This window comes from Harmonia axyridis, chromosome 1, assembly GCF_914767665.1.
Source record: "Harmonia axyridis chromosome 1, icHarAxyr1.1, whole genome shotgun sequence".
NCBI lineage: Eukaryota > Metazoa > Arthropoda > Insecta > Coleoptera > Coccinellidae > Harmonia > Harmonia axyridis.
Genome location: NC_059501.1, coordinates 85,652,433 through 85,679,641, shown reverse-complemented (window position 1 = coordinate 85,679,641; position 27,209 = coordinate 85,652,433). Strand labels below are relative to the sequence as shown.

General features: G+C 38.7%; 1 protein-coding gene across 3 annotated transcripts in view; it reads right to left on the bottom strand.

Moving 5' to 3' along the window:
- The window catches only part of LOC123671676, a 111,494-nt gene that overhangs the window by 16,749 nt on the left and 67,536 nt on the right, over nt 1-27,209 (bottom strand). For 2 of the 3 annotated variants that reach the window (XM_045605636.1, XM_045605635.1), the window contains exons 1-3: nt 21,692-22,015; nt 21,257-21,508; nt 248-373 (exon numbers count right to left, since the gene is read on the bottom strand). Coding sequence is in view for 1 of the 3 variants with exons in the window: in XM_045605635.1 (XP_045461591.1) it covers nt 248-373; nt 21,257-21,508; nt 21,692-21,968 (655 nt within the window). In the remaining 2 variants the exon portion in view is untranslated. Of the gene's footprint in view, nt 1-247; nt 374-21,256; nt 21,509-21,691; nt 22,016-27,209 lie in introns of those variants that run through there. The other variant, XM_045605637.1, reaches the window with a different exon arrangement.

Here is a 27,209-nt window from a genome sequence, read left to right as displayed (position 1 = left end):
AGATGCAAGTCTGACAAGCTTAACAAGCCCATATTTAGAGCTCTAAATCCCCAAGAAGAGAAAGCCAAAGCTCTCATGGACGTTGTAAGATTTGTGACAATGATAGTATGTGATCTCTTTGACAGTTGCTAAGCTGGTCGCAGTTCCCAAAGCCTGCTCTCAGACCAATCGAAAACTACATTCAATGTGAATCTAATGAAATCTTCTTGAAAATTAACGAAAAGCTTATTTTCTGTTAAATACTCACAAATTTTGCTTGTTCTCTCCTTATCCTTCTTATTTTTGTCCTTCTTTTCCCCTTGATTTTTCAACTTTTCGAAGTTTATGTCGGACGAAGGAAAATTGATGAGCGAGTCCTTCTCTAGATCGAATCCTGCAAAAAAAAACGAAATTGTATTCTCCCCATCGGCAATATTCATTAAATATGAATTGAAACATCCATCCATAGCCAGGCACTCTAGTGGGTTCTCAAATTTCGTTCAATATTTACCCTCGTTCAGCGAATAACAATTTCCGGCGTACCCGTATTCAGGAATATGTTGAATGTAAACAAGATAGTTCGTTGATGACCTCCATCAACGATCGAATTACATGTTAATGCATAATTGTAATGGGAAAACCAAAAACACGAATTAAAATGTACAAAGCAGGGCAGTTCGGCTCTATCAATATGGGTGGGCAGTATGAGGTTGATTTGATCCTGAATATGAGATTCATGAATTTCAAAGTTAATCAGGGCAATCATTTCGCTAGCGACTCTGAATGAGTTGTTATAATTCCAGAAATATCAATCACAGCAACGGAACGCTTTGATAAAATATTGGAAGGAAAATCAAATGTATAATTTTCAATTTTTCAGACTTATACCAGGTAATTAAAGTGACGAGGAAATTTGGCGTTCGGAATGGAGTTGTTGTAATGTCTTCCACAAACGTTTAATCGTTGAAATTTAGTGTAATTCAAATCGACTTAGAAATGGTCATGGTCGGTAATAGTATGCTCTTCAAATGGCATTTTTTTGATAGCCCACTATGTGAGTGTGATGTAGAAGAAACCATTGACCACTTGGTGAATACTTGTCCAATTTATGAATTTCATGGTTGTTTCGGAGCTATCCAATCAATCAATATTTTTTTGATGAATGGGTCGCCAATTTTAAATCGATGGAAATAATGGAAACTAACATTTATGACTCCTTTCTGGTTCTTTTCTTGAATAAGATTCTGTTTGAATGAAAAGAATTCAATATAAATATGTCAGTTTATTCCTGTAAACAAATACACAAACCAGTCACTGAACCTATACAGGGAGACAGAGTTTTTGCTGAGTATTTTACTTAATCTCTTGTATCATAAGTTGAAATGTATGATGCCCCGTTTACATTTCTTCTGCTAATACTGATATTACATCTACACATGCCTTGTTGTGTGAAGTTGTTGATTTTTGTATTGCTCTATCTCGAAAGAATATATGTAGAATAATTGTAACCTAAGATTTTTCAGGAAGGTATAGAGAGAGAGAGAGAGTATAGAGTGAAGAACGGAGTGGAAGACGTAATGAGTAGGATCGCCAAACTGAAATCGACCTGGGTGGGACATGTGACTCTGCAGGATAACAACCGATGGACTCAGTGGCGTACCCAAGGGGGGATAAAGGGGAATATATTCCCCCAGGAGGAATATCCATTATATGTAACAACCTTATATATGACAATCTTATTATCAGTAAGCAAATTTCTTTGGAAAACTTCTTCAAAAGAAGGAAAATCCGAATTTTTTTCTTTATCCCCCCAAAGGCTTATGTCTAGGTACGCCACTGGATGGACTAGAAGAATTGTACAATGAAAACCAAGAGAACTAAACGAGGTGAAGGAAGGCCACCAAAGTGCTGGTTAGATGATATCAAAGCAAGGGTCGGCAAGGTTGGCACCAGTTGGCTCTAGATCGTATCAAACAAAACTGCCGCATTTGAATTGAAGCTGATCCTCAAGTGTATGTCGAAACACCGTTACATCCAGAAAAACTGACTGTTTGGTGCGTTTTCTGAGCTGGTGGAATCATTGGTCCGTACTTCTTCAAAAACGATGATGGCCAGAACGTTACAGTCAATGGTGATCGGTATAGAGCCATGATTACATTTGGAAGACAACATTCGTTGTGTTATTGCCGATATACGGCCACAAATGTTGGAAAAAGTCATCGAAAATTGGACGTCCAGGTTGGACTACATCCGAGCCAGCCGTGGCGGTCATATGCCAGAAATCATATTTAAAATGTAATGCCACAAGATTATCTTGCGGATAAATAAAATTCATGTCAATCGTATAATCCATCGTTGTTTTATTGCAATTTAAAGTTCTATAGCTCTGAAAAAAACACCCGTTAGTAAGTAGTTTCTCCTACCCGGAAGTAGACTACAACTTCCGCTTATCCCTTTCCAAGTGCCCATTGGCGTACAGCAACAAACCTATCCCATTATTCATCGATAACTGAATATTAATCGACACCGTGTTACGTACGATGATTACGTTAAGCGTAAAACTCGAGACTGTAATGCGACATCTACACAGGGATAACGAGCGGCCAATCTGCGTGATTCGTCAGTTTCGATAATTAGAGCGGGATTACGAGTTTCGACGATCGGCCTATATACCACCACCCCGCGCTCCTCGAGCCCACATTACCCCCTCTCCCTTCCGCAAACTCCCATCGCATAATAATCGCATTAGTCTCTTGTGCGCTCGTATTGATTCTGTACGTCCCTTGGGGGCTCGATTCGTTTCGCCGATCGGTCGAGGAGGCTTTGGAAACCTGTTGACTTCGACTGTAGAGTTGTCGAACTATCTGGAATATTCGGCCTGTCGGGGATCTGACAGTTGCGGATTATCTATAGCTTTTTGTATGTGTGCTCAGAAGTGTCTTGGAAGAACCTCTAAAGAGCTTTTAAATCCTTTATGCTCAAAAAGAGCATCTCGAGAACTATGAGAGTGAGAGGAAAATATGTTCAACGACTCTCTGCGAATCGAGTGTTCAACGTCTGGAACAATCTGCCAGCGGACATTGTTGGGGCCCCTTCTGTGAACTCGTCAAGATGAAGTCAAGATACGATGGATGGTGTACTCGGCGGTGATTTTGTATATTTACCTTAGTGCTTTTTGGTTTACTTTAGTTTAGTTTAGTAATGTACTTCTGTTTAATTTAATTTTTTTCATTTCTGAGCTTTCATAGGTTCAAAACTTCAGCTCTTATTTCATGTAGTAATTATAAATAATAATAATAATAACAAAGCAAAGTTTTTTTTTAAATCCCTCAGAATGGTCTTGACGTTAGTCATTGACCAGGGGATGTATCTTATTATCCACAAACATCCAGACATACACAACATCCATGTCCTAACCAGGATTCGAAACCTGTACCTTCGGCACCACATCCGACTGTCAATCCACTGCGCTACCGAGGTAGTCTAAAAGGCAAAGTTGTACGCCTATGTTCTTTCTACATTATCACGAAAAGCTCTCCGTCAAATTCTCATTCGATCCGCAAACCGCTAAAACCACCACGTGAGGTCGATTTTTCCTTTTCCCTATCGCACGTGCAACGTTCAGAAGCGGGACGTCGTCGTGGTGGACGTTTTAATACAGGCGTCGGACGACCGCCGACGCCGAGAGGACTATAACTCGACCGTAAATCCGACAAAATAGAGGACGGGCGCGCTGCAAGCTCGGTAGATAAAATTAATGCGATGATCGGCTTAAAAGTTTACTGTGCGGGGGTGGCGCGAGAGGGGAGAAGGAGGGGCGGGCGCCATATTTCACCCCGCCGACTCTCTGGCTGAATATTCGATTGGGGCTCGATTTGTCTTAATTAATGAAAAGGGGGAGAGGAGGGTTGTTTGAATGGGAAGGAGTCGTAGACGGATTTTTTTTTTCTTCATTTTCGAGGAGGACAGTTGATTTGGTTTTTGTTGTTTGATGTTTTGAAAAAATTTTCCAATTATTCTGGTTCAGACAGCTCAAAGGGACCTACAGGTTTCTCAACTTGAACTGTGAGATGAGGTCAGATGAAGAGTGCCAGGCAAATCATTCATTTACTTATAATAGAAGAAGACACGCAGATTAAATAGAATTCGAATTGACAAATCGTAAAGATACATACCGCAAGAAATAGAGAAGCGATGGAAAATGTTATCGCAAACATCCATTAGTGGATATGCATTGGAAGAAGAAGAAAAGATATCTACCCTACAACTTCGTTGTAGATTCCTTTTTCTCTGAATTCTCTGAACTCTTCTTTATTGCTCATCAGTAATTAGGCTTGCGTTGTAAACATCTCTGCGTTTCATAGAGCTCATTATATGTGCAAAAATATATTAGATCAATAGAAAAGTCCCCGGTCTGATGCACAGATGTTAGTGCTAGTATTAAATCCATATGATTTTTTGTGTCAAAATTTGACAACAGTCCGACCATTAGTTATATTAGATATTGCGTTGTGAGTGTTTTGTTATTTGAAAAAAGATGGAAAAACAGAATTTCGTGTGCAAATAAAATATTGCTTTTTGAAGGAAAAAAATACAGTTGAAGCAAAATCTTGGCTTGATGAAGAGTTTCCGGGGTCTGAATCAAGAAAATCAACCATCATAAATTGTTATGCTGAGTTTAAACGTGGTGAAATGAGCACCAAAGACAGCGAACGAAAAAATCGAAAAAATTCACAAAATAATATTGAATGACGTAGAGTAAAGTTGATTGAGATATTGTTAACGTGTACATCATATCAGTTACGAATATTTGTACACAATCGATCCAAAGTAACAACGTGTAAATGATTCTGACCAGTGTTTGAAGTGTTTGAGTGCAATAAACCTGAATTTTTGCGTCGATATGTGACAATGGATGAAACATGGCTCCATAATTCCACTCGGGAGTCCAGTCGACAGTCAGCTGCGTGAACTGCACACGACGAATCAACTCCAAAGCGTGGAAAGATGACCCTGGCAGGGTTATGGAATCAGTACTCTGGGATGCGCAAGGTATAATATTCATTGATTACCTCCAAAAGGGCCAGACCATCAACAGCGATTATTATATAGCGTTATTGGACCGTTTGAGGGGATGAAATCGTTAAAAAACGGCCTTATTTGAAGAAAGAAAGGGGTTGTCCATTAATCACGTGAGGCTTGAAAGGGGGGGGAGGGGTTTGATAAAAATCACGAAAATATCACAAGGGGGAGGGGGGGTGTAGTAAGATATCACGTGTATTTATTTTTTCGTCAAACGCGCGATTTTCAAACAAATATTAAGCGGCACGGCGCGGCGTGTAGTGACCTTGACTACATTAAATATATTCATGTACTAGTACAATACATGTTTTTCCTATGATTACACTTTTCGTTTATTATTATTGTTATGGCAATCAAAAAAAACTTGCAACCTGGTGTAGACATTTTTATTATGGTCCTTAATTTCAGAAAAAAGATTATAGTTTATACCAGTATTTAAATTGAGTTAATATTCAGAAAATTTTAAGATTCGTTGTAGGTACTAAAAATACACGTGATGTTGAGAAGGGGGAGGGGGGGTGGTCTTAAACCTCACTACGTATCACCAATGGGGGAAGGGGGTTTAAAGAATGCTAAAAAAAGATCACGTGATTAATGGACAACCCCAAAGGTGCTGTTTCATCAAGGCAATGCGCCGTGTCACAAATCAATGAAAACAATGGCAAAATTGCATGAATTCAGCTTCGAATTGCTTCTGAATCAACCGTATTCGCCAGACCTGGCCCCCAGCGACTTTTTCCTGTTCTCAGGCCTCAAAAGAATGCTCGTTGGAATGAAATTTAGCGCCAATGAAGAAGTAATCGCCGAAACTGAGGCCTAATGTGAAGGCAACTATGTTGAATAATAAAATCGAATTTTGCCAAAAAAATGTGTTTTACTATGATAAACAGAGGACTTTTCAATTGGCCTGTTATTGTATGATCAATAAGTCCAGCAAAAACACATTTTTCTTCAAAAACAAGACTTTATTCGTTAACATCGTCACCTTCAAAAGGAGCATCAGTACACCTACGGTCCTCTAACTCTGCAATACCTTTTCTGACTCTCTATCTTTGCTTTTGCTTTCAAGACAACCCAAAAGTCTTCACCACGACGTGCATCCATCAAAATCAACCAACACATGCAGATGTCAAGGCTCAAATTGGACCAGAACCTGCCTAGTATATCTACTTGTTACAATTTACTTGTTTTCATAGAAAGTAAATTGATAAGTATAAAGTAAGTGATAAATAAAAAAAACCTGGAGCTAGTTTCAGGCGACAAGTCTGCACACTAATCCCGCCATGTGTGGAAAATTAAGTCATCCATCCCAACGTCGATGTCAACCTTCCCTTTGGAGAATCATCGTCAGGAACCCGAAAGCTAACGAACCATCAATGTACCGTACGCGTAGCCCACGGCGGTGAATTCAAGCCACGCGCAATATTCGGCATTTCGGTCTCGCGCAGCCAGTCCTGGAAGGATCTCACGTAATCCTCCTTTATCTGTACGCGTAATGTTAATTTAATCTGCTCGCGAGGCCGACATCAAAGGCGGAAGAGACGAAACGGCGCTACGTACGACGTCGAGACGCCACGAATGGGAAACTGTTGGATTATGTCGGGTAGTATATGCTTTCGCTGTAATTAGTTCAACTGGCTTTTTGAAAATTTGTGAATGCGTTTGGTAGAAATATTCCATTCGTTTCACTCCGGGATTCTTTTGCTCACATTCCATAAGCGGCTGGTGTCTTTTTTGAGTGGTATATATTCTGCTTATTAAAATTGCATCTCTCCTAATTTCGCTTCTTTCAAATTAACATACAGGACCTACTTGAGACTCCTCTTCATGGAATGAAATTAGTTTTGCATATTTTTCTCTCCTCGTCTGTTATAACCTGGTTTGGAGTGAAGATCTCCACCCTTTAGAGTATACATAGTTAATATTATCCATACAGTAGCATTATTTCAATAAACAAAGTATTGTACCAAATCAAGTGATTACAAAGAATTGTATTATTGAGGAGCCACTACTACTGTATAATAGTATTTTGTGCACTATAAGTATTACATAAACAATCCTCTCTTCTCAAAGTACTCTTCGCTTGGAAAATAACAATACAGGGAACATCCCAAAGAAATATTCTGGTTGAATCCTCCAGGTATGAATCATTCCAAAAAGTTCTCTAGGAACTTGATACTAAATCTGGACCACAGTAAGAACATGCAACACCCCCTCACTGCCACACTGCTGTAACTGCTGCACCAGAAAGCACCTGATGCGAATTGGATTATCAGTATCTGGTAATTGCAGATTTGTGGGGAGGAATAAGAAACTCATGATAATCTGTGTTGATCGCATTAATTGTTTTCGAGTGGTATCAGATTGCTGCAGGCTCTGCTAATCACAGTTGCATATTTCCTTGTTCCTCTTCTTTCAAATTACTAATACCAGACCACTTAACTCCTACTTGAGACTCTTTTTCAAGCAAGAACCTCACTTCTGTAAGCTCTTCTCTACGCGTCTATTATACCTCTTAGTTGGTTTCTAGAGAACATCTCTACCATTGGAAGTATACATAATTATCGATATCCAAACAGTAGCATTGATTCAATAAACAAAGTATTGTACCTAACCTAGAAATTAGAGAGAATAATTTATTCAGAGAGTCACTTGTACTGAAAAGTATTTTGTAAACAATATAAAAAAACCTCCTCACTAGCTGCTCTACTGGTTACTGCCTCTTTAGGAAGCACCTTATGGCATTAAGGTTCTCAGAAAATGATAATTGCAGAATCTGTGAAAAGAAAGAAAATGAACTGCTCACAGACTGATTTGCCATTGCAATCTAACATAAAAAATGCTTTTGAAGAGAAACTTTCCAGGATGAGGATGAAGTCGTCTCAGAAACTGCAATTCATCAGAACTATGGAACTGGATGGCAAGCTGTTGATATCACAGAAACTCTGATAAAGGAGTAAGCCTAGTGATGAATGCAGGTCGTTCAGGCCTTTCAGAAGAGTAACTGGGTTTGTATTCTAAGACTGTTAGTTTCGAAGATAGAGGGTAATTCATGCACGATTAGAAAAAGGTCACTCAGTACTTAAATAGACAGTAGGAGGAGTAGAAAAACAACTTTTCGTTTCAAAGTAACCGCTATACAGAAGAAATACTCGGACTGAATCTTTCAGGTATGAATCATTCCTATCTGTATCTGGACCTCAGTAAAAACATGCAACACCTCCTCACTAGCTTCCTTACTAGGTACTGTCGCTTTAGGAAGCACCTAATGACAATAGGGTTCTCAAGAAAGGATAAAGAGACCCCTGATCCAACGTAAAGAATGCTTTTAAAGAGAATCTTTTAGAGATGTTGATGAAGTCATCTCAGACACTGGAGTTCGTCAGAACTATGCAAATGGACTGCAAGCTGTCGATGGCACGTGGTCTGATGAAGAAAACACACATCAAGGTGAATTGATGCAATTCAACAGAGTTACGTACAACTCATCTTATAACGCTCTTAAAAACAATAAAAGGCTATCATCCAACAGTTTTCCCTCTTTCTTGACCTACAGGGTGTAATATGAGTGACTGGCCATAGCCTAGTGCTGAATGCAGGTCGTTCAGGCCTTTCAGAAGAGTAACTGGGTTTGAATTCTAAGACTGTTAGTTTCGGAGATACAGGGTAATTCATGCACGACTAGAAAAATAAACAGGTACATAGTTATACTGTAGGGGTAGTAGAAAAAAATCTTTTCCTTTCAAAGTACCTGCTATACAAAAGAAATACTCTGGCTGAATTTTCCAGGTTTGAATCATTCCTGTCTGTATCTGAACCTTAATAACAACATGCCATCTCCTCACTAGCTTCCTTACTGGGTACTGCCGCTTCAGAAAGCACCTAATGACAATCGGGTTCTCAAGAAAGAAAGAAGAGAGCCCTGATACAAGTTAAAGAATGCTTTTAAAAAAAATCTCAGACACTTCAGTTCGTCAGAACTATGCAAATGGACGGCAAGCTGTCGATGGCTCATGGTCTGATGAATGTTACAACATAATTTAAGGTCACGCTGAAATGTAGCGACCTAACAGAGTGATCAGTAACATATTACTTCTCTTATAACGCTCTTGAAACCTTAATAACTAGCAGATACTCTCACCCTCCATTTTTCCCTTTTCCTCGACCTATATTAAACACCACCGGAGCATAATAATTGATTCTTTTACCCCTAAATCCCCTCGAATGGCACCATATCCCCACGATCTCATAACATCTCCGGCATGATCCAATTTCGCCACCCGGTTTACAGTTTCTTAGCGAAATATCCGGCTACCACCTTCCGCCGGATGTCGACGTCTCCATCAACCGACGCTCCTTTGTCCGTCGGATTTAATAAGCGTCGACAGCGAGGCGCGTCCGATCATCGACGGCCTGGTAAATATCACGCGACTTATAACCCCTGGCTCGCGCAAATGAGGCTGTCAGTTCCTGCTAACAAACTCGCCGGAAGTAACATAATGATCTATTGTTTCGTCTCGGATGGAAGGTATTTAGTTTTTGTTGTGTCGGCTGCTGATTTTGAGGGGCGGGGAGGCAGATTTGGGGTGTGAAGATGTGAAGATGCTCAGATGGTTTCTCTTGGGCGTCGCTATCGTTTTTGGCAGTTTGACGATAGTTTCTTCTCCTTTGTTCATCTCTTGATTGAGCTGATAAAAATTGGTGGCTACTATATTATAATCTGACACACTTGGAAATCTATAAGACCATTTGAATTCACAAACTTCCTGCAAAATCGAGGCCTCAATCTGACGATGCATTTATACTCTAAAAGACAAGGCATTCACTTGTAAAAAAACTTGTAGAATATGTATTAATGTATTTCAGATATAATTCCATGATGCCTATCTCACTTTCCAATTATTCCTTGCTAAAAAATATATGCCATACCTACTGATTACTTGTTATCCTATGGATATACCAATCATCAAATAGTGGGGTATGAAATTGTGTTTTTTTCCAATGGACTACAGAACTGGAACTTTGGTTTTTCACATTGTTTTCTGTTTATTAATATTCGTTGATGCTTCAATGTGAAAATCCATAGATAACGAATTCCCAGGATTGTCGCACTTTTCTCTCATCCAAAAAGTATGTATGTCAAACTTTTCTCTCTCAGCCAAAAAGTATGTACTAGTTCTAACGTAAGCAGAAAGCTGGACCTCTAAGTATGCTTGACAATATCTTGAAAAGGACCATTACTACTATGTAGGTCACTATAACATGAGGGTCATAGCATTGAATGAACTGATAAACTTGTGGGAGAGGCATCAATAGCAAATTGAATCATCTGTGAGTTACAGAGAGAACACTTCAGTGCATCATTTCGAAAATTACACACCCCAATTGCAGAAAACAATCAGAGTTGTGTAAACGGAAAGATCCATGGAATTTTCTCTGACAACCACAAAGAGTGCTAACATGACTAAAATGAGCTGAACAAGAGGAGGAAGAAATTCTAGATCACCTGGAGACGAAATGCCTCGCCATTACTAGCCAACACAAAAATGCTTTGGATAGTAGAACTTGTAGGGAACACTTCAAGGGAAGTCATCACAAAGATTGGAGGTCATTAAGACTTTGGAACTGGATGCGAGCTGTAAAGCGAAGACTAATGGCGAGAACAGTTCTTGTGCAGTGCAATGAAAGCCCCCTCAAATCTACAATTTATAATTCACAATCTACAGCTGAACATATACTGTGTATCAATGGCGGCTCGTGAGCTTTCATTCAGAGGAGGCCAAGCAAAAAAAAATAGGTATACCACTAGTGTATCTACTTAGCCAGCGAAATGCATACCCAAGTGCAAGTATGAATAAGTATATATATATATATATATATATATATATATATATATATATATATATATATATATATATATATATATATATACTTTTTCATAGTATATATATATATATATATATACATATATATTGTTATGAAATATTCAAATATTCATCATGAACTTAAATTGACACGTGGTCCAAAAAAAATCGAATGTCTATTCTATTAACTTGTCCCTGTTCGAAAATACTGTGAAAACAATCCTAGATGTAAAATTCCACCTTGTTGCCGCATTTGATGGTAATCGATTGGACCCTACTGCATTGAGAACCTCTGTTCTTTTAGAAGATTTGGAAAAAAATGAAGAAAAACCAGACAAATTTGCAAAAAAAATTTTACATTCTCTGATACTACCCGAGCAAGCTTTATTTAAAACTAAATTTAGTGCGTGAGCATTTAAATGACCTGCCATAACTGAAGCTCCATCATACGTCTGCGCTATCAATTTTTTTTCTAAATTTAATTTGTTGAACGTTTCTGTCAAAAATTTGAATAAGGAATCGGCAGTTCGACCTGCGTCTGCAAAAAATCCTGCAAATCTTTCAACTATTTGCCTCTCCTGATTTACATATCTAAAAACTATGGCGAGCTACATGTAATGTCTACCGTTTCATCTGCTTGCCAGGCAAAAAACAATGAATTTTGCAATTCCGCCTCAATTTTACTCCGCACTACAAAACTAACCGCTTCGATCAAATCGTTTTGAATAGATTTTGACGTCCCAGAGAAAACAGTGGCATCATTCAAAAACTTTTCTAATTTTGAATCATAGCGGCTAATGAAACACAATAGCTCTTTAAAATTTCCCCTATTATCCGAATCTACACTTTCATCATGTCCTCTAAACGGCAATTCTTGAAAACAAAGGAACATAACTACGTCAAGTAATCTTTTCAAAATATCCCTGTTTTCTTTGACCTTTTCGTTATGATCTATGATAGTTTGCCTATGACCCTGATCAAGTGAATTTACAATATTGAGTTTTCCGAACAATTTAAATTTAATTGATGCGCCTAAATGAGATTTTGATCTGCCATGTCTTTCAATAGACCTCTGTAAATTTTTTAAATCCGAATACCCTAATTTTGACCACACATTGATTTCTGAATCGTCGGAGAAAAGTAAACAAAACCATCAAAATAATTTATTCCGAACTGTACTCCGGTCAGCCACTCGCATTTATTGTACCATTGGACGCAGAAGGAACGATTATGCCTGGAATTGACAATTAAATTTTGCATAGCAGGCTGAGGTGTTTTTATAGTTTTGGTAATGAAAATTTTGTCATCGTAAGGCATTTGGCTGAACTTTTTAATCAAAATAAAATCTACAATATCTTCAGTAACTCTGAGTTCCCTACTGACACTATCATTTTCATTTCTAGTTTCCGACGTTTCCGTTTCCATTTTTCTCGATAAAATATATCTGAATAGCCAGCCAATATCCTTCCTTACCTACAAACTTTGCCGAACAATCCTAACACGAAACCACAAATCACACGCCGAAAGGAATAAAAAGTACTGACCTATCTTTTTCTTTCCCTAATTCTGGCGCTAATAAACAGAAACAGCTGATATAAGCCCATCGTTAATCGCCGTGGATCATGTTCGGGCCGTTCGGGTTAAACGAATATATGCTTCGGACAACGGAGACAGGGCCTCCGGCACGTGATATCCAGCTCGAATTTAGAGTGGCCGGAGCTTCGTATCGGGAGAAATTTTAAATTCTACGTTCAAGACAAACGCGACTAGAGAGGAATTGGGCCTCCGCGACCCGCGTCTGGAGTCTGCTGTATTCTTTAGCACATCGCATGCCTGTAGTACGGTGCAGCGATGCGCAATCTTCTCAGTTTTGAAGTCTGTTGCGGAGATTATACATTCTCCGCAACAGACTTCATGAAATAGACTATGATGAAATATTGGGGTAAAAAGTATCCAGAAATTTGAATATTCTATTGATTTAGGTTAACATGATATAGTTGGACTTGAACTAAGAATTAAATATAATGCGGTAAAATTTGGGGAGGCCCGGCCTCCTCTGCCTCCTCTGAGCGGCCGCCACTGCTGTGTATATGATTACCAGAACTGGCCAGCCTAAGAAGCACACTTCTGGGCAAGACAGTTCTGAATTTTCACGAAAAGACAGGATGTAATATCGTCGTTAGATTTACCAATATAGTAGGCGATCTCTTCAGGAATTCTGTAGAAAGGCATAGAACACCACGCGATCAAACTGAATGAGCTTATGACATAGCCAGAGGTGGATATTAGAGGCAACCCAGTTCAATATCATAAGCGCTACTAGAAAATGTTGAGTTAACGGCTAGATGAGTACATTCAAAATGAGTTTATAAATATAGAGTCAATGCAATATCGATTTAATCAAGTAAGTGCTCTTCTAACTTACAACGGCACCAAATTCTTGACACCTGATATGTTAAAGTCTATTCGCTCTTTTAGTAGTACTGAAAAAAAAAAGTAGTACTGAAAGAAAGAGAAGCTTCAAAAGTTCACTTGGCAAGAATATGCCCATGGCGCATCCTACAATTTGCAGCGTGCCTGACTACTTGTTGCGTCCTTTCATCTTCAATTTCACCTACTAGGAATCGATGTCAACCGAAGATCAAACATTTCGCGTATTCCTCCACCCCGCCACTGTTCAAACTACCACAAACCCGGAAACCGTTCTAACAACGTGACCCCGAGAGACCAGTCCTAATTGGGCCTATTCCCCTGATTACCCCGCGGCGGGGGCCGTATACGCCCGCGAGAAGGTTAACGTCGGCTTTGACGTTATTCATGCTAGCGTCGATTTATAGAGCGCGTCGATTGAATCCGGGGATCCGACGCTGGGCGATCCGATCCGGAACCGCAATGACAATTTTCAGGGCGACATCTCTATACCGCGCTCGTCGAAGCAATGGGTTTTAGTTGACCGTTAGTTGTTGGTTATATGTGTTTGGGGCGGGTTAATTTCGGGAATAATATTTTTTGTTTCAAGGGAAGCCATCAGGAATGAACTGAAAGCCTTCATACTAATTATCGCGTTAATTTAATCAAAGGACCCCGTTAAATCCTAATGGAAAATGTCTCCCGACTAAATTCACTGAATTTTTCAGTATGCTGATCAGAAGCCTTAATGAGCATAATCCTCCAAGTTCAACCCCAGATCCTCTACAGCCTCCCAAAGGCAAAGTACACTTTCCGGTGTGTTGATGCATAACAGTTTCAATTAATCTTCAAAGCGTTTACTTTCACTCCCACCTCTTTCTCGAATCAAATCAAAATTGAGATCCCCTTTTGTATAAGTGTTAGGTCGTGACCCATATTCCAATTATAAGTGTGAGTTACCTCATGACAAAGCTGCGAAGAAAAAATAAATTAATGAGAAGTGTCATTATATTTTCTCTTCAACGAAGAGGGCAAGTTGTGGTGTAGGTATTGATTGGAGAAAGAAGAGAACAGTGGAAGATTATCAATGCCTTCTGCAATTGTATTAAGAAAGAGGACGTATCCACCTGAAATGAAAAACTGATATTCCAAAGATTCTACACCTTCCATGAAGCATTATATGCTCCTTCAGAATGATCAAGTCTATGGTTTTGACTAAGATTAAATTGAATGTGTAGTGGTCCATTCGCTAGAAATTAGCCTTTCAAAATTACGGTTTGTTTGATCTTCTTAACATGAATATGCTACATCTCCTCACTGGACTTCTTACAGGGAAATTACATCTCAGGAATCATCTGAAAAGAAAAAGTCTAGCAGAAAACGACGAAAGCAGATTCTGCGGAAGATACTTCACCTAGTGACGAAATGCTTCGCCATTGCTAACCGAAGTAAATTTTGCTTCAGACAAGAAACTTGTAAAAGTGATGAAGTAACCTCCTTGAAGCCATCCCAGATAATGAAGTCCATTAGAACTTTGCAACTGAAGGCCGAGCTGTAGACTACTACAAGACTAATGACGAGAACAGCTCTGATAGAGGGCACAATAGACTACAAGGTCACGCTGCAATGGAACCACTTTTGAATTCAAATTAAAAATCTATCCATTTGTTCTATATCCTGCTGAGAACGGAGATCACAAACCTGATTCATAAAAGGAACAACGTCCATGACAGCCTTGACCTATCAACAAATGGAGGTTTAGAAAGACTTGCCCAGAACAGTATGTAGGATTGGCAGTGTCTGCAAGTATTCCGTCAAGCCTATGAAATAAGAGGAGAGTACTTATAAATGGAAGCGCAGAGTATGGCAGCTGGTTGAACAGAGAAAATATATCGAATCTTTTCACTTATGCATGTCCGGGTAATCCCTCCATAATGCCTATATTGTATTTCTGTGCCCTTGTCTCTCAGGCACTTCTATCTTGAAGAGTTCTTCTTTCAAGCATACGCAAGTGTTCAGTCTAGCGTTTGGAAGAAAACACTACAGTGCAGCACTTCAGGAATAAGATATCCCATTGGAGTCGGTTGTTCAATCAGACAATTTTATTTGTCTTTCACAAAGATGCTCATGCACCTGTAAACAGATGATCTTCAAAAACGTTCTGTACCGCAGATGAATTCTGTTGAATCTGCAAATAGGTCATACTGTGCTCATACGGTCCAGAACTGGCCAGCCTAAGAAACACACTTTTGGCAGGAGAGTTTTAAACTCTGAAATCCTGAAGAGTTTTTGTTCCAAGAACACACTAGCAGAAGGAGAAGCAGGTGCTTTTTAAATATAACGTATAACAGATACTTGACGTTTCCATTCATTCATTGTCCATTGCCAATCATGATATAGCTGCGATAATCAACTCATATTGAAGAGAATAAAGTGAAATGAAATAAGAAAAGATTTGAAGTTGAAATATACCGCCGACGAAAGAGAGAATAGTAGACTCAGAGCTGATCCACGATAAAGAAATAATTAAATTAATATGTCAAATCCCCTACGTCATAAGATGAAATGTAACCTTCATTTCAACCGTCAGAACGGTTGTTGAAACCTCAATTTATACGTCACGTTTAATACCCCTGAGATATCATCGCACCCAACCACACCTCGACAACTCCCCACAGGATAAATCAAACAACCCTTCGAACCCTTGATTCCGCGCCGTAAAAAAAACACAGAAACGAATAAATAACATTTCTGTCTCCGATCTATGCGACGGGCCGGATGTGTAAGGAAGATTTCTGTATCTCCGGAGATTTATCGGTCCCCGGAGGCCGATATACAATGCGACGTCGACGTAATAGCCCCATTCTGACGGCCGGTAATCTGGCGTCCTTCAGTCGACGCATTGTCCGTCCCTAATTGTCGTCGACGTCCGAGGCCCTTGCGGTTTTGACCGACGCTCCATTGTGCCGTCGCGATGTGACCTCCGGGAGCGAATGCGTCGCGCTGTAAATCACCGGGAACGGCTGTCCTGTAGGAAGCTGTGATGGACCTGTCGGTTGGTGGAAAGAGTGTAACGTTTCCTCTTCGTAGTAAGCCAGAGCGTTATGCTATAGATGTACCCTTATTGAAAGTTTTGTGGCGACAAAACACAATTAGACATAATGTCTGCGTCTAGCCGAAAATTTCGTCACAGTACTTAATATAAATGTACCTGCATTAGTAAGGTCAAAGGGACCCAAGTTTGAACGTGCTAGAGGACGTAGTGTTACAATGGTCTTTCGTGGTACTTGTGCATACAATATTCTCATTCATACAATGATACAATGGGAAATATCTTTCCTCTACCCTGATTAGTATGCAGGTACCATGATACCATTGCCCAGGCATACAACTTAGAGAATAAGAATAGGAAGAGGAAATTCACGGTGTACCAAATGATTTTATTTTTGTAACCCAGGTATAAAACTGGGAAAAGGCGAGTTCAGTGGAGTTAGTTACGAGGTGATGACCAGTTGGGTTGGTAGAGCGTTCAAGGATGTTTCCAGGTGCTGTTCCAAAATACAGTTCTCGTCTGTCGTCAATTAGTGTTTCAATAACCCCACGAAAACACAATACCCTAAAGTTTTATCGACCGATAGACTCGTTGATTTCAGTTTTAAATTTAGGGTGTGACCAAAAACGCAGTGAAATTTAATTCAGAAATGATTTCAACGTGATTTCAATCATCATTCTATCATCATCATATGAAGTTTAAGTGATTCTATCCCAGCCCTTTCCATAAAATGCCTGAAATATTCACTCACTAAAAGAATCACTGACACATTCATTCTTGAGGATACTAGAAATCTTGAAAAGAATTGATCATGTATTGAATTCAGTGTTTTCGATTAAATTATCATTGGGACGTATATTTTACCTTCTTTTTAGGTTGAAACACTACGAATATCAGTTAGTTTTGAGAGCTAAAAAGATATCTGAAAGTAGAAACATAAAAGAGTAACGTCACATACTGATATTGAACAGAAACAAGAATGCTCTGTTCTTGTTTAAAATATGCAGAGTATAAGAATCCTTGCTAGAGTTATACTTCAGCTTGGATTTCTTTACTCTAATCTATACATCCCTCTGATATAAATCCAAATTAATTGACAGGTTCAGTGAGGATATTGCGTAAAATTTTTCTCTATTGAACATTTCACGATGTTACTCTGCTTTCTTTAATGATAGCTGCTACAAGTTGGAATAGTTCAAGACGATATGTCTATTTTCCTTTGCATCTAATTTGTCGCATCGGTTTTGTCAGGTTACATGAAAGAATCAATAAATCCTATTCGAAAACTGTGCTTGCTCCATTTCAACACGGAATTCATATCTTAATGGCGACAAACATTGATATTTACTACCAACTATCCTATAGTATCGAAACTACATGGGCCATGGACAACTTCTGCAATCCAATGTGTTCCTCTATACAAAGTTGCCTAATTGTGGTTGGAATAAAGTCCATCTTCATGGAATAATTGAAGAGGTTCTCAAACTCAGCACAATTAGTTTACTTTAGTCTTCTGTTGGTATTATAACGCTGATCATCGACGATTCCGAATACTGTTTAGAGATGTTTAGACGGAATAAACAGGAGTTTATGATTCGATAGGGGATAAAACATGGATTCATCGGAACACTTCTGAGTCAAAAATAGCGTCGGCTGAGTGGAAGACACTGGGTGGAATCTGTCGAAAGCACGGTCCAAAGCGATCAAAATCTAAAACATCAGCTGGCAAGGTTGAGGCAACCGTATTTTAGGATGTGCTTAGAATATTGTCTATTTACTCTTTATTTAGTGAATATAACATACTGTTAAAAGATCGATTGAAAGAAGAAATTGGAGTGACTCGGAATAGCCCAGAGGTGACGTTGTTGGCTTCGCATTACTCTCTAGCAAAACATCAGTGGGTTCATAAATAATCCCCGTTTTGCAGAGTCACCTCTCCACGATGGTTTGAGAGGGTGTGTCTTGGGCAGAGATCGCTGGATAGCCCAACTGATGATTCCATCAGCGATCTCGGGACGTATCACCGTAATTCCTAGGGAGAGGGCGCACCTACGACATTTGGCTGGTGAAAGCCTCGCCAAAGAATGAGGGAAAAACGTTCTTAAATGCTAAAGAAAACATTCTTTTTCTCGGAGACAACGCAAAAAAATTTGGTTTTCACACATTGTTGCTATTTCATCAAAAAATGTTGACAATTAAGCTTGAACATATAATGCATGAAACATCAAAGATTTGATTGACTCGTTTTCTATTTGATAGACAACTATTGATGTATTTAGCTTTCATTTAAAATTGGCAATTTCTTCACAAAATGTTGACAATTAAGCTTGAACTTATAATGTATAAAACATCAAAGATAAATTGACTCGGTTTCCATATGATATACATCTATTTAAGTTGATATTGAAGCGTAAGAAAAAGAGTGACTCCCTTGTAATGTTGATTTCCTAAAGAGTATCCCAAAAAGAGCTATAAAATATGGCATTCATCCCATCCAACTCCAGTAGATCCCTTCATTAGACATCGAATTGATAACAACCGGCACATACAAACGAACAAACATTGTTTCAAGCATACCGAACGTACGTTGCCTCGTTCTAAAGACGTAAAACAAGCACCTTAAAGCTTCTACTTCCAACTAGAACGAAGAAGACAAACGACAGCGCCATTTTTTGCCCCCCTCCAGGACCCTTTGTATCGCGAGCTCTGTTTGCCGTCACCGGAGCGTACAAACCTCTCCGCGCCGCCTCCAGTTTACTCCAAAACCCCCGACTATATTTTACAGTTATTGGAGTCTGGAAAGTCGTTTGCTGCACACCCCCCACTCCCACTCTGGAAATAAGCATCAATTATTCCGAGTTTACAGGCGCACACGTGTTTGTGTGCGTCGGCACCGTTATCCCTAAGGGGCGAGAGCGCGCCCGTACGTGTTTACTCCTTGTTAGGGTCCCATGAATAGGATATAATCGGGAGCGTAGCCGGGCCGGAAGGGATAAATCCGGGACTAATAGGGACGCGGACTTGTCGCGGAACCGGAACTACGATTGGACCTAGATGCGTCCCCTTTCAGGTACGATAAACGCGTTCGTTGCATGTCGGAAGGCAGGTTCTGACGTGATCGCGATGTAGGTTCTGTGGTTCGGTTTGTAGAGGGGGAATAGGTGGGGGGTTTCTGACGTTTCATCGTGACCGATGAACTTGCAATATAGTTGCAAGTCTACTTTGGTTGAGTGGGTTTTGGACGCACTGTACGCTTATTGAGTTGTTCCATCTAAATGTTGTGTTGTTGTGTTCCAAATTCGAAGATCACTGAGAGTATCTCGAGAACTATAAGAGTTAGCGAAAGAATCTTCAAGAACTCCTGATCTCTTTTCTCGAAATAATAAGATATCACAGATCAGATCGTAAATATCTTATTTCATTCTCGAGTTACAGGGCGTTTCTAAAAATAACTGTTTCAAATATTTCACTATATCTTAATTTCTGATAGGTACTCATAACAGATCCAAGAAAGTAATTACCGTGTTAGAGAAAAAAGACAAAGTTGGTGTTCTTCAAATGAGACACCCTTTATATCACTTGAGTACAATTATACAATACAGACAAAATTAATTAAATCTCGAAATTAATGGAATTATAAAGGGAGTTTTCAATTTAGACGTGAACCTTAGAGGGCGTGTTAGTATGACTCATTTGCTGTCGTTTACTTTAAACATAATTTGAGTTCTTTTGATTTTTAAAAGATTTCTCACCTTAATTGATTTTTAGTCAATTTTTTCTACGTTGACCAAATTTGATAATAATTTGGATTACTTTCGTGGCCAATGAGAAGTCCGGATCTAACACCCTTAGAATAGAGGAAATAGCGAGAGGATTGAGAGTAAATTTTAGGTGGAAAGTAACAACTGAAGAAATAAGAAAGAGGGCAGGTGCTTGGATAAAAAATGGTGGGGGTCATCTCAAACATAATTTATGAATACTATTCCTGCTGAAATTTTGAGTTTAATTGCAATAAAAAAAAAATTTATTAGTTATTTTTCTTCCTGGCTTCATTACCGTTTCAAATCAAAATCTGCTGAATCAAAACAAGTGCCTGTATTTTAACGAAAAGTTTTTAGAAAATAAGGAATTTGGCAAGTTTTCAAAATCATAATGTCACTCATAAATTGTGGAATTCGAAAGTGGCCAGCAAATTTATGTTAGAAATTTACATTCTTTTATGTACCACCTATCGAATCATAATAATTCTCATTAAACATCTAAACAGCACAGTTTTGCTTTTTTATACATATCTCGTCCTTTTCTGATGAAAATAATTCAAAATTCGAATCAAACTTGATCAACGTAGAAAAATTTGACAGAAAATCAGAAAAAGTCAGATGAGAAATTTTAAAAAAGACAAGAACTCAAATATCTTCGCTTACCTATCGCTAAATATAGCTCAATCGACAGCAAATGAGTGATAGTAACACCTCCTTCAAACTTCAGAAACCAAGATATAATGTGAAATAATCGAAACAGTAATTTTTCAAAAACGCCCTTTGCAACTCGAAAACTAAACAAGATATCTATGATCTGTTTTCTGATATGTCATCGAGGAGCTCGACTCCTAGAATAGTACAACAAGAACATATTAACATTACAAACTTGGTTATTTAGATCAAAGATCTGACCTTGAGAATTTTGACATACAAACTGAAATGGCTAAAGCTGATCATTACCAGTGCTGACTATTATTTTCTAATGGTGTTGTCACATACACTGTTGGATCTGTCCAAAAGTGTAGGAAATGAGGCTAAATATTTCCTTAGTGGTCAATAGACCAATAAGTGAACACTTTCAAGAGAGATATTCTGAAGGCTCATACTACCTTTCTTCAGGGTGGAAATCATCTTATGTTGTAACAACATGTCAGTATTGAAACATTCTTCATGATCCATGTGCCTCGTTGCATAATTTATAATTTCTGCTATCGTAGGAGTTTTTTCCTTAGGTAATTCTCCCTCCTCTTCCATGCATTTTATGTCTGGTTCTTTCATTTCCACGTCGTACTTACTTCTCTTCTCAAATTCTTCTTGCAGCATCTTCTTGGTCTCTAAGCAGTTCAAGAATTGCCTCGTACCTTTGATAAAGATGAGTTTAATGATTTATTTTCATATCAAAATAGATGGTAGAGGTTTTTTAACCAAAAATAGGAACGGCCTGAATTGTTTTTGGTACAATCTCTGTTTACGAGGTTAGAGGTCACTAGGTTCATGCTACTTCTGATTCTAGCAGAGGCCTCAGATTGAACACATGATCTCACCTGGTATGTAAGAATCGCAATCTAAAAGATACATATAGATGATATGAGTTGAGTCCATATTGTAGAATATCTTGTAAGAGTATTGGTCGAAAATTTTCATGAACTTGGTCAGAGAGTATCTGAAGTAGATCTCGTAGTGTCGCAGTTTGATACCTCTGTACAACTTCCTTATGTATCTCCTCAGAAGGTTCAAGTTGCTACATTCGCTCTTCAATATAGTGTTCTCATCTAGAATTTCCCAACACAATCTGCTGATCATAATTATTCTCAAAAACATTTCGAACTGGAATTTTGACGAGTTTGACAGATGGTGAAGGCAATGGCAGAAAACTCATTTTGGCTCCATAGATATGTAGAAAGAATCTATTGAATCACCGATGTTATTTATTTCTCGCGAGGTCATTTTTACATATTATTAGTATTCTATGGTGCCGTCTGTATGTAAACACGATAACTTCCGAAATAAAAGACCTAGAGACTTGATGTTTTCAGGGTATGAAAACTAATTCAATTTGTTATCCAGTTTTATCTACAGAATAGGCAACATATGAGTGTTTGTAAACATTCTCGCTTGTCAAAGATTCACTACACAGGGTGGTCTGAATAAAAGCTTATTTATCATTTTTTTTGTTCACCCCCGTATATAACAGGAAACGAAGTAAATAAGAAGAGGGTTCTTAACAATTGCGTTTCCAAGGAATCATGCTGCAATTTAAAAAAAATAATTGCTCAAATCAGCTATCAGTGCTTTCTTTTAATTTTGCCGGTGTGTATAATATCTACCTAAAGATTATAAAAATTGGGGTACTAACATACTCATAATCTGCTAGAGAATAATTTTATTCTGCACTGGCAATTGCCTCATGAAACTTCTAGGTTAACAATCAATATTCTGCGAACATCATATTCAATTGTTCAACTGATGTCAACATGCATTAAACGGGCTGCTTTCGATTCAACACGTTTGTGAATATTTAATGATGAGTTAATGAATAATTATTATTCCCTCCGGTGAATAACAATCCTTGTGAAGAAGAACAGCGGTCGTATTAAGCTACTGAAGGGTGTTCTTTTTAGAGCTATAGAACTTTAAATTGCAATAAAACAACGATGAATTATTCGATTGACATGAATTTTATATATCCGCAAGATAATCTTGTGGCATTACATTTTGAATATGATTTCTGGTATATGATCAACACGGCTGGCTCGGATGTAGTCCAATCTGGACGTCCAATTTTCGATGACTTTCTCCAACATTTGTGACCGTATATCGGCAATAACACGGCGAATGTTGTCTTCCAAATGGTCAAGGGTTTTTGGCTTATCCGCATAGACCAATGACTTTACATAGCCTCACAGAAAGTAGTCTAGCGGTGTTAAATCACCAGATCTTGGAGGCCAATTCACAGGTCCAAAACGTGAAATTAGGCGGTCACCAAACGTGTCTTTCAATAAATCGATTGTGGCACGAGCTGTGTGACATGCTGCGCCGTCTTGTTGGAAACACAGCTCCTGGACATCATGGTTGTTCAATTCAGGAATGAAAAATTTAGTAATCATAGCTCTATACCGATCACCATTGACTGTAACGTTCTGGTCATCATCTTTTTTGAAGAAGTACGGACCAATGATTCCACCAGCCCATAAAGCGCACCAAACAGTACGTTTTTCTGGATGTAACGGTGTTTCGACATACACTTGAGGATTAGCTTCACTTCAAACGCGGAAGTTTTGTTTGTTGACGTAGCCATTCAACCAGAAGTGCGCTTCATCGCTAAAAAAAATAAAATGGACGTAGTGCGCGATACGTATTCCGCACAGAACCATTATTTTCGAAATGAAATTGCACTATTTGCAAGCGTTGTTCAGGCGTGAGTCTATTTATGATAAATTGCCGAACCAAACTGAGAATAAATCTTTTGACAGCTGTTGAATCGGTCGCCATCTTGAACAGTAATGCCAACTTAAAGTTATATACCTCGAAAAAAAACACCCATCAGTATAAAATAATAAACTTTTCAGCACAAGGTCTTACGTCTTTTCATATAATTCATCATCTAGCTTGATAAATACCTCGAGGAAAGTCTCACTTGGCAAAAAATCCAATAACAAGAAGCTGCATCATCCGCCTAGCTCAAAGGTTAATTGTCCTATCACAGAATCATGCTTAGATTATGCGCGACATAAAAAGCAACCACAGACCGGAATAAAACACATCTTTCGCCATATAATTCAGCCATTATTAATCTTCCAAGATACCCGGAGCTCGTTGCCAATACCAACAACGTTGCAGGGATAACTTCTCCCGTTTTTTTTTCGACTCCACTCCCTTACATAAAATTTTATACCCTCGTCTCCTCTGTTTTTGTTATCTTTCGGCTGCTGTTGTTCTTCCTGAATGAAGCCAAAGTTTCGATTAATTTATCAGTGTAAGTGCCGACCCAGTCCTCCGGTCCCTGCCAGTGGCGTACTGGGCGAAACGCGGAGGAGTGGAATTGTTTTTGGAGGCCTGTAGTTATTTTTGGACGTTTACGTTGAATGGAGAAGGGTGTTTTTCTTTGGATGGTCTTCGGTTTTTGTTCTCCTGACGTATGTTTACAATGAAAATAATGGAGATGTTTAGCAGGAGAGGTCTGAATTTTATATGGGTTGATTCAATTTCCAGTACAGAATTTTAAGATTCGAAGGAGGACAAAATTTTTTACCATAGCCAATGCCTAAGGGGAATCGAATGAAGAAATATTGAGAATCAAATATATAGGTATATTCTATCAAGAAATGAACAGAACCAGTCTACAGATAGTTCAGAACATATCGAATCTTTCCTACTTGCTTGTTCAAATAGATGCTCATATAACGGGTGTTTTTTTTCGAGGTATATAATTTTAAGTTGGCATTACTGTTCAAGATGGTGACCGATTTAACAGCTGTCAATTGATTTATTCTCAGTTTGGTTTGGCAATTCATCATAATTAGACTCACGCCAGAACAACGCTTGCAAATAGTGCAATTTTATTTCGAAAATAATGGTTCTGTGCGGAATATGTATCGCGCACTACGTCCATTTTATTTTGTTTAGCGATGAAGCGCACAGGGTTGAATAGCTACGTCAACAAAGGAAACTGTCGCATTTGGAGTGAAGCTAATCCTCAAAATTATGTCAAAAATCGTCACATCCAGAAAAACTGATTGTTTGGTGCGCTTTATAGGCTGGTGGAATCATTGGTCCGTACTTCTTCAAAAACGATGATGGCCAGAACGTTACAGTCAAAGGTGATCGGTATAGAACCATGATTACAATTTTTTTCATTCCTGAATTGAACAACCATGATGTCCAGGAGCTGTGGTTCCAACAAGACGGCGCAACATGTCACACAGCTCGTGCCACAATCGATTTATTGAAAGACACGTTTGGTGACCGCCTAATTTCACGTTTTGGACCTGTGAATTGGCCTCCAAGATCTTGTGATTTAAGACCGCTAGACTACTTTCTGTGGGGCTATGTAAAGTCATTGGTCTATGCAGATAAGCCACAAACCCTTGACCATTTGGAAGACAACATTCGCCGTGTTATTGCCGATATACGGCCACAAATGTTTGAAAAAGTCATCGAAAATTGGATGTCCAGATTGTTCTACATCCGAGCCAGCCATGGCGGTCATATGCCAGAAATCATATTTAAAATGGAATGCCATCTTCTTCTATCTTCTATCTATATGAGGATAAATAAAATTCATATCAATCGAATGATCCGTCGTTGTTTTATTGCAATTTAAAGTTCTATAGCTTTAAAAAAACACCCTTTACAAACGTAATATCCAACTTAATCAGTGGAATTATTAGGGAATAACCTGGTTTCAATGTTTCTCCTCTATTTTTTAACGATCTGACATCTAGCTTCATAAACCACGTTATCAGAAATTTGTTTCAAGTTTCCTAACCTTACATTTTACGATCTCCCCAGCTGGATAACCCCCAAACCACCACCCACCTAGGGATTTCCGTTCCCACCTTGGGGACCTCAACAACAGCAACCGGTCTGACGTAGCCTGACCCAAATCTCGAGATCCTCTCAAGATGTCGATATGTGTACATAAAAAAGACATGTGGAGGAGATACGGGGGGTAAATGTTTGCGGGAGGTCCTGCTCCTTTCATAACAGTATTAGAAGAGACGTGTGGGCGTCGAGTTGTACACGTGGAGTGCTATTTCTTAAACTGTCCAAACAATCTGAGTCCTGTTTGTCTTAGGCGTTATTGGGCGTGACTGCGTTGAGTCTTGGGTAAACACTGGGAATTGTCTTTCTCTGGAAGTTCGTTTGGAGGTTTGGAAGAGATCGAAATTTGTCAGCTGTTTGAAGCTGATCCTGGAGTTTTTTCGTTCATAATGTATTAGTGTTCCATTTTTTTTTTGAGAAAATTATGTCAAGAGAGGTTATAATTGAAATCCTTACAAGGTTCCAGCTGGAAAAGTCCTAGGTCTAACCATTAAAAACAGTTATTTCTCTAATTCTGTGGCTAATTCAATTATTCTGCCATACCTTGTAGAACAAAATCGTGCGAGAATATTGCATATTCGCACAGCCTTCATGAACATTTTATTAACGGGTGTTTTTTTTCGAGGTATATATCTTTAAGTTGGGATTACTGTTCGAGATGGCGACCGATTTAACAGCTGTCAAGTGATTTATTTTATATAAATTTGACAGATAATAGATTGATCCGTGGCAGAGGCTATTTGATTGATAGTCAGCAAAAGCAATCAATGTTTCACTCTTTATTATAATTAATAATAACGATTTATGAGTTTCTCTCTCCAGAATCAATCCAGTCCAATCCAGACCGAACCATCAGCATATGCATCCGAAAGGCAGTAGGTCATTCTCCCGTCCCAAATTTCAATGTGCACAGTGTTGCGTTTTTATCCAGTCTTTCTGTGTGCTGCAGAAGAACGCAGTGATTGATGAAGGCAAAAAGGCCCGAATTAATATATTGTTCACATGTCAGCCCAAAGGATAGATATTGTGCTCCAGAAGAACGATGCTTCACCGTAATTTGGACAGGACTTAACTGAAACTGTGGTGATTAGGGCAAGATCAGGTCGACGTGCAGGGACGGAATTGGGAATTATCCACGAGAAAGTTAAGATAACTGATATTTAATCTCTACTTGTCGAAAATTCATCTTGATATTGGATAGAAGTTCTGTAACGAGATTGAGAAATTGACAATTGACATGTTTTTTATTCACAAATGTCATTCAAACAAGTGAAGCTAAAAATAAATTCCGGCGCAGTTGGAAGATTCCGAAACAAACAAATTTTTCGTGCTTATTTAATATTTGTTTGAATTGTGTTGATCGTTACTCCATTATAGACTAATTAGTTAATATTACTCACTTTGTGTTGAATTGGATGATTTTGTCTGGTTATTCAATAAATTCCCTGGATTTTTTTTCAAAATTTACCCTTAAACTTTTCCTAATAAGTTCAACTTGAGTTATTAATTTTACCTTGG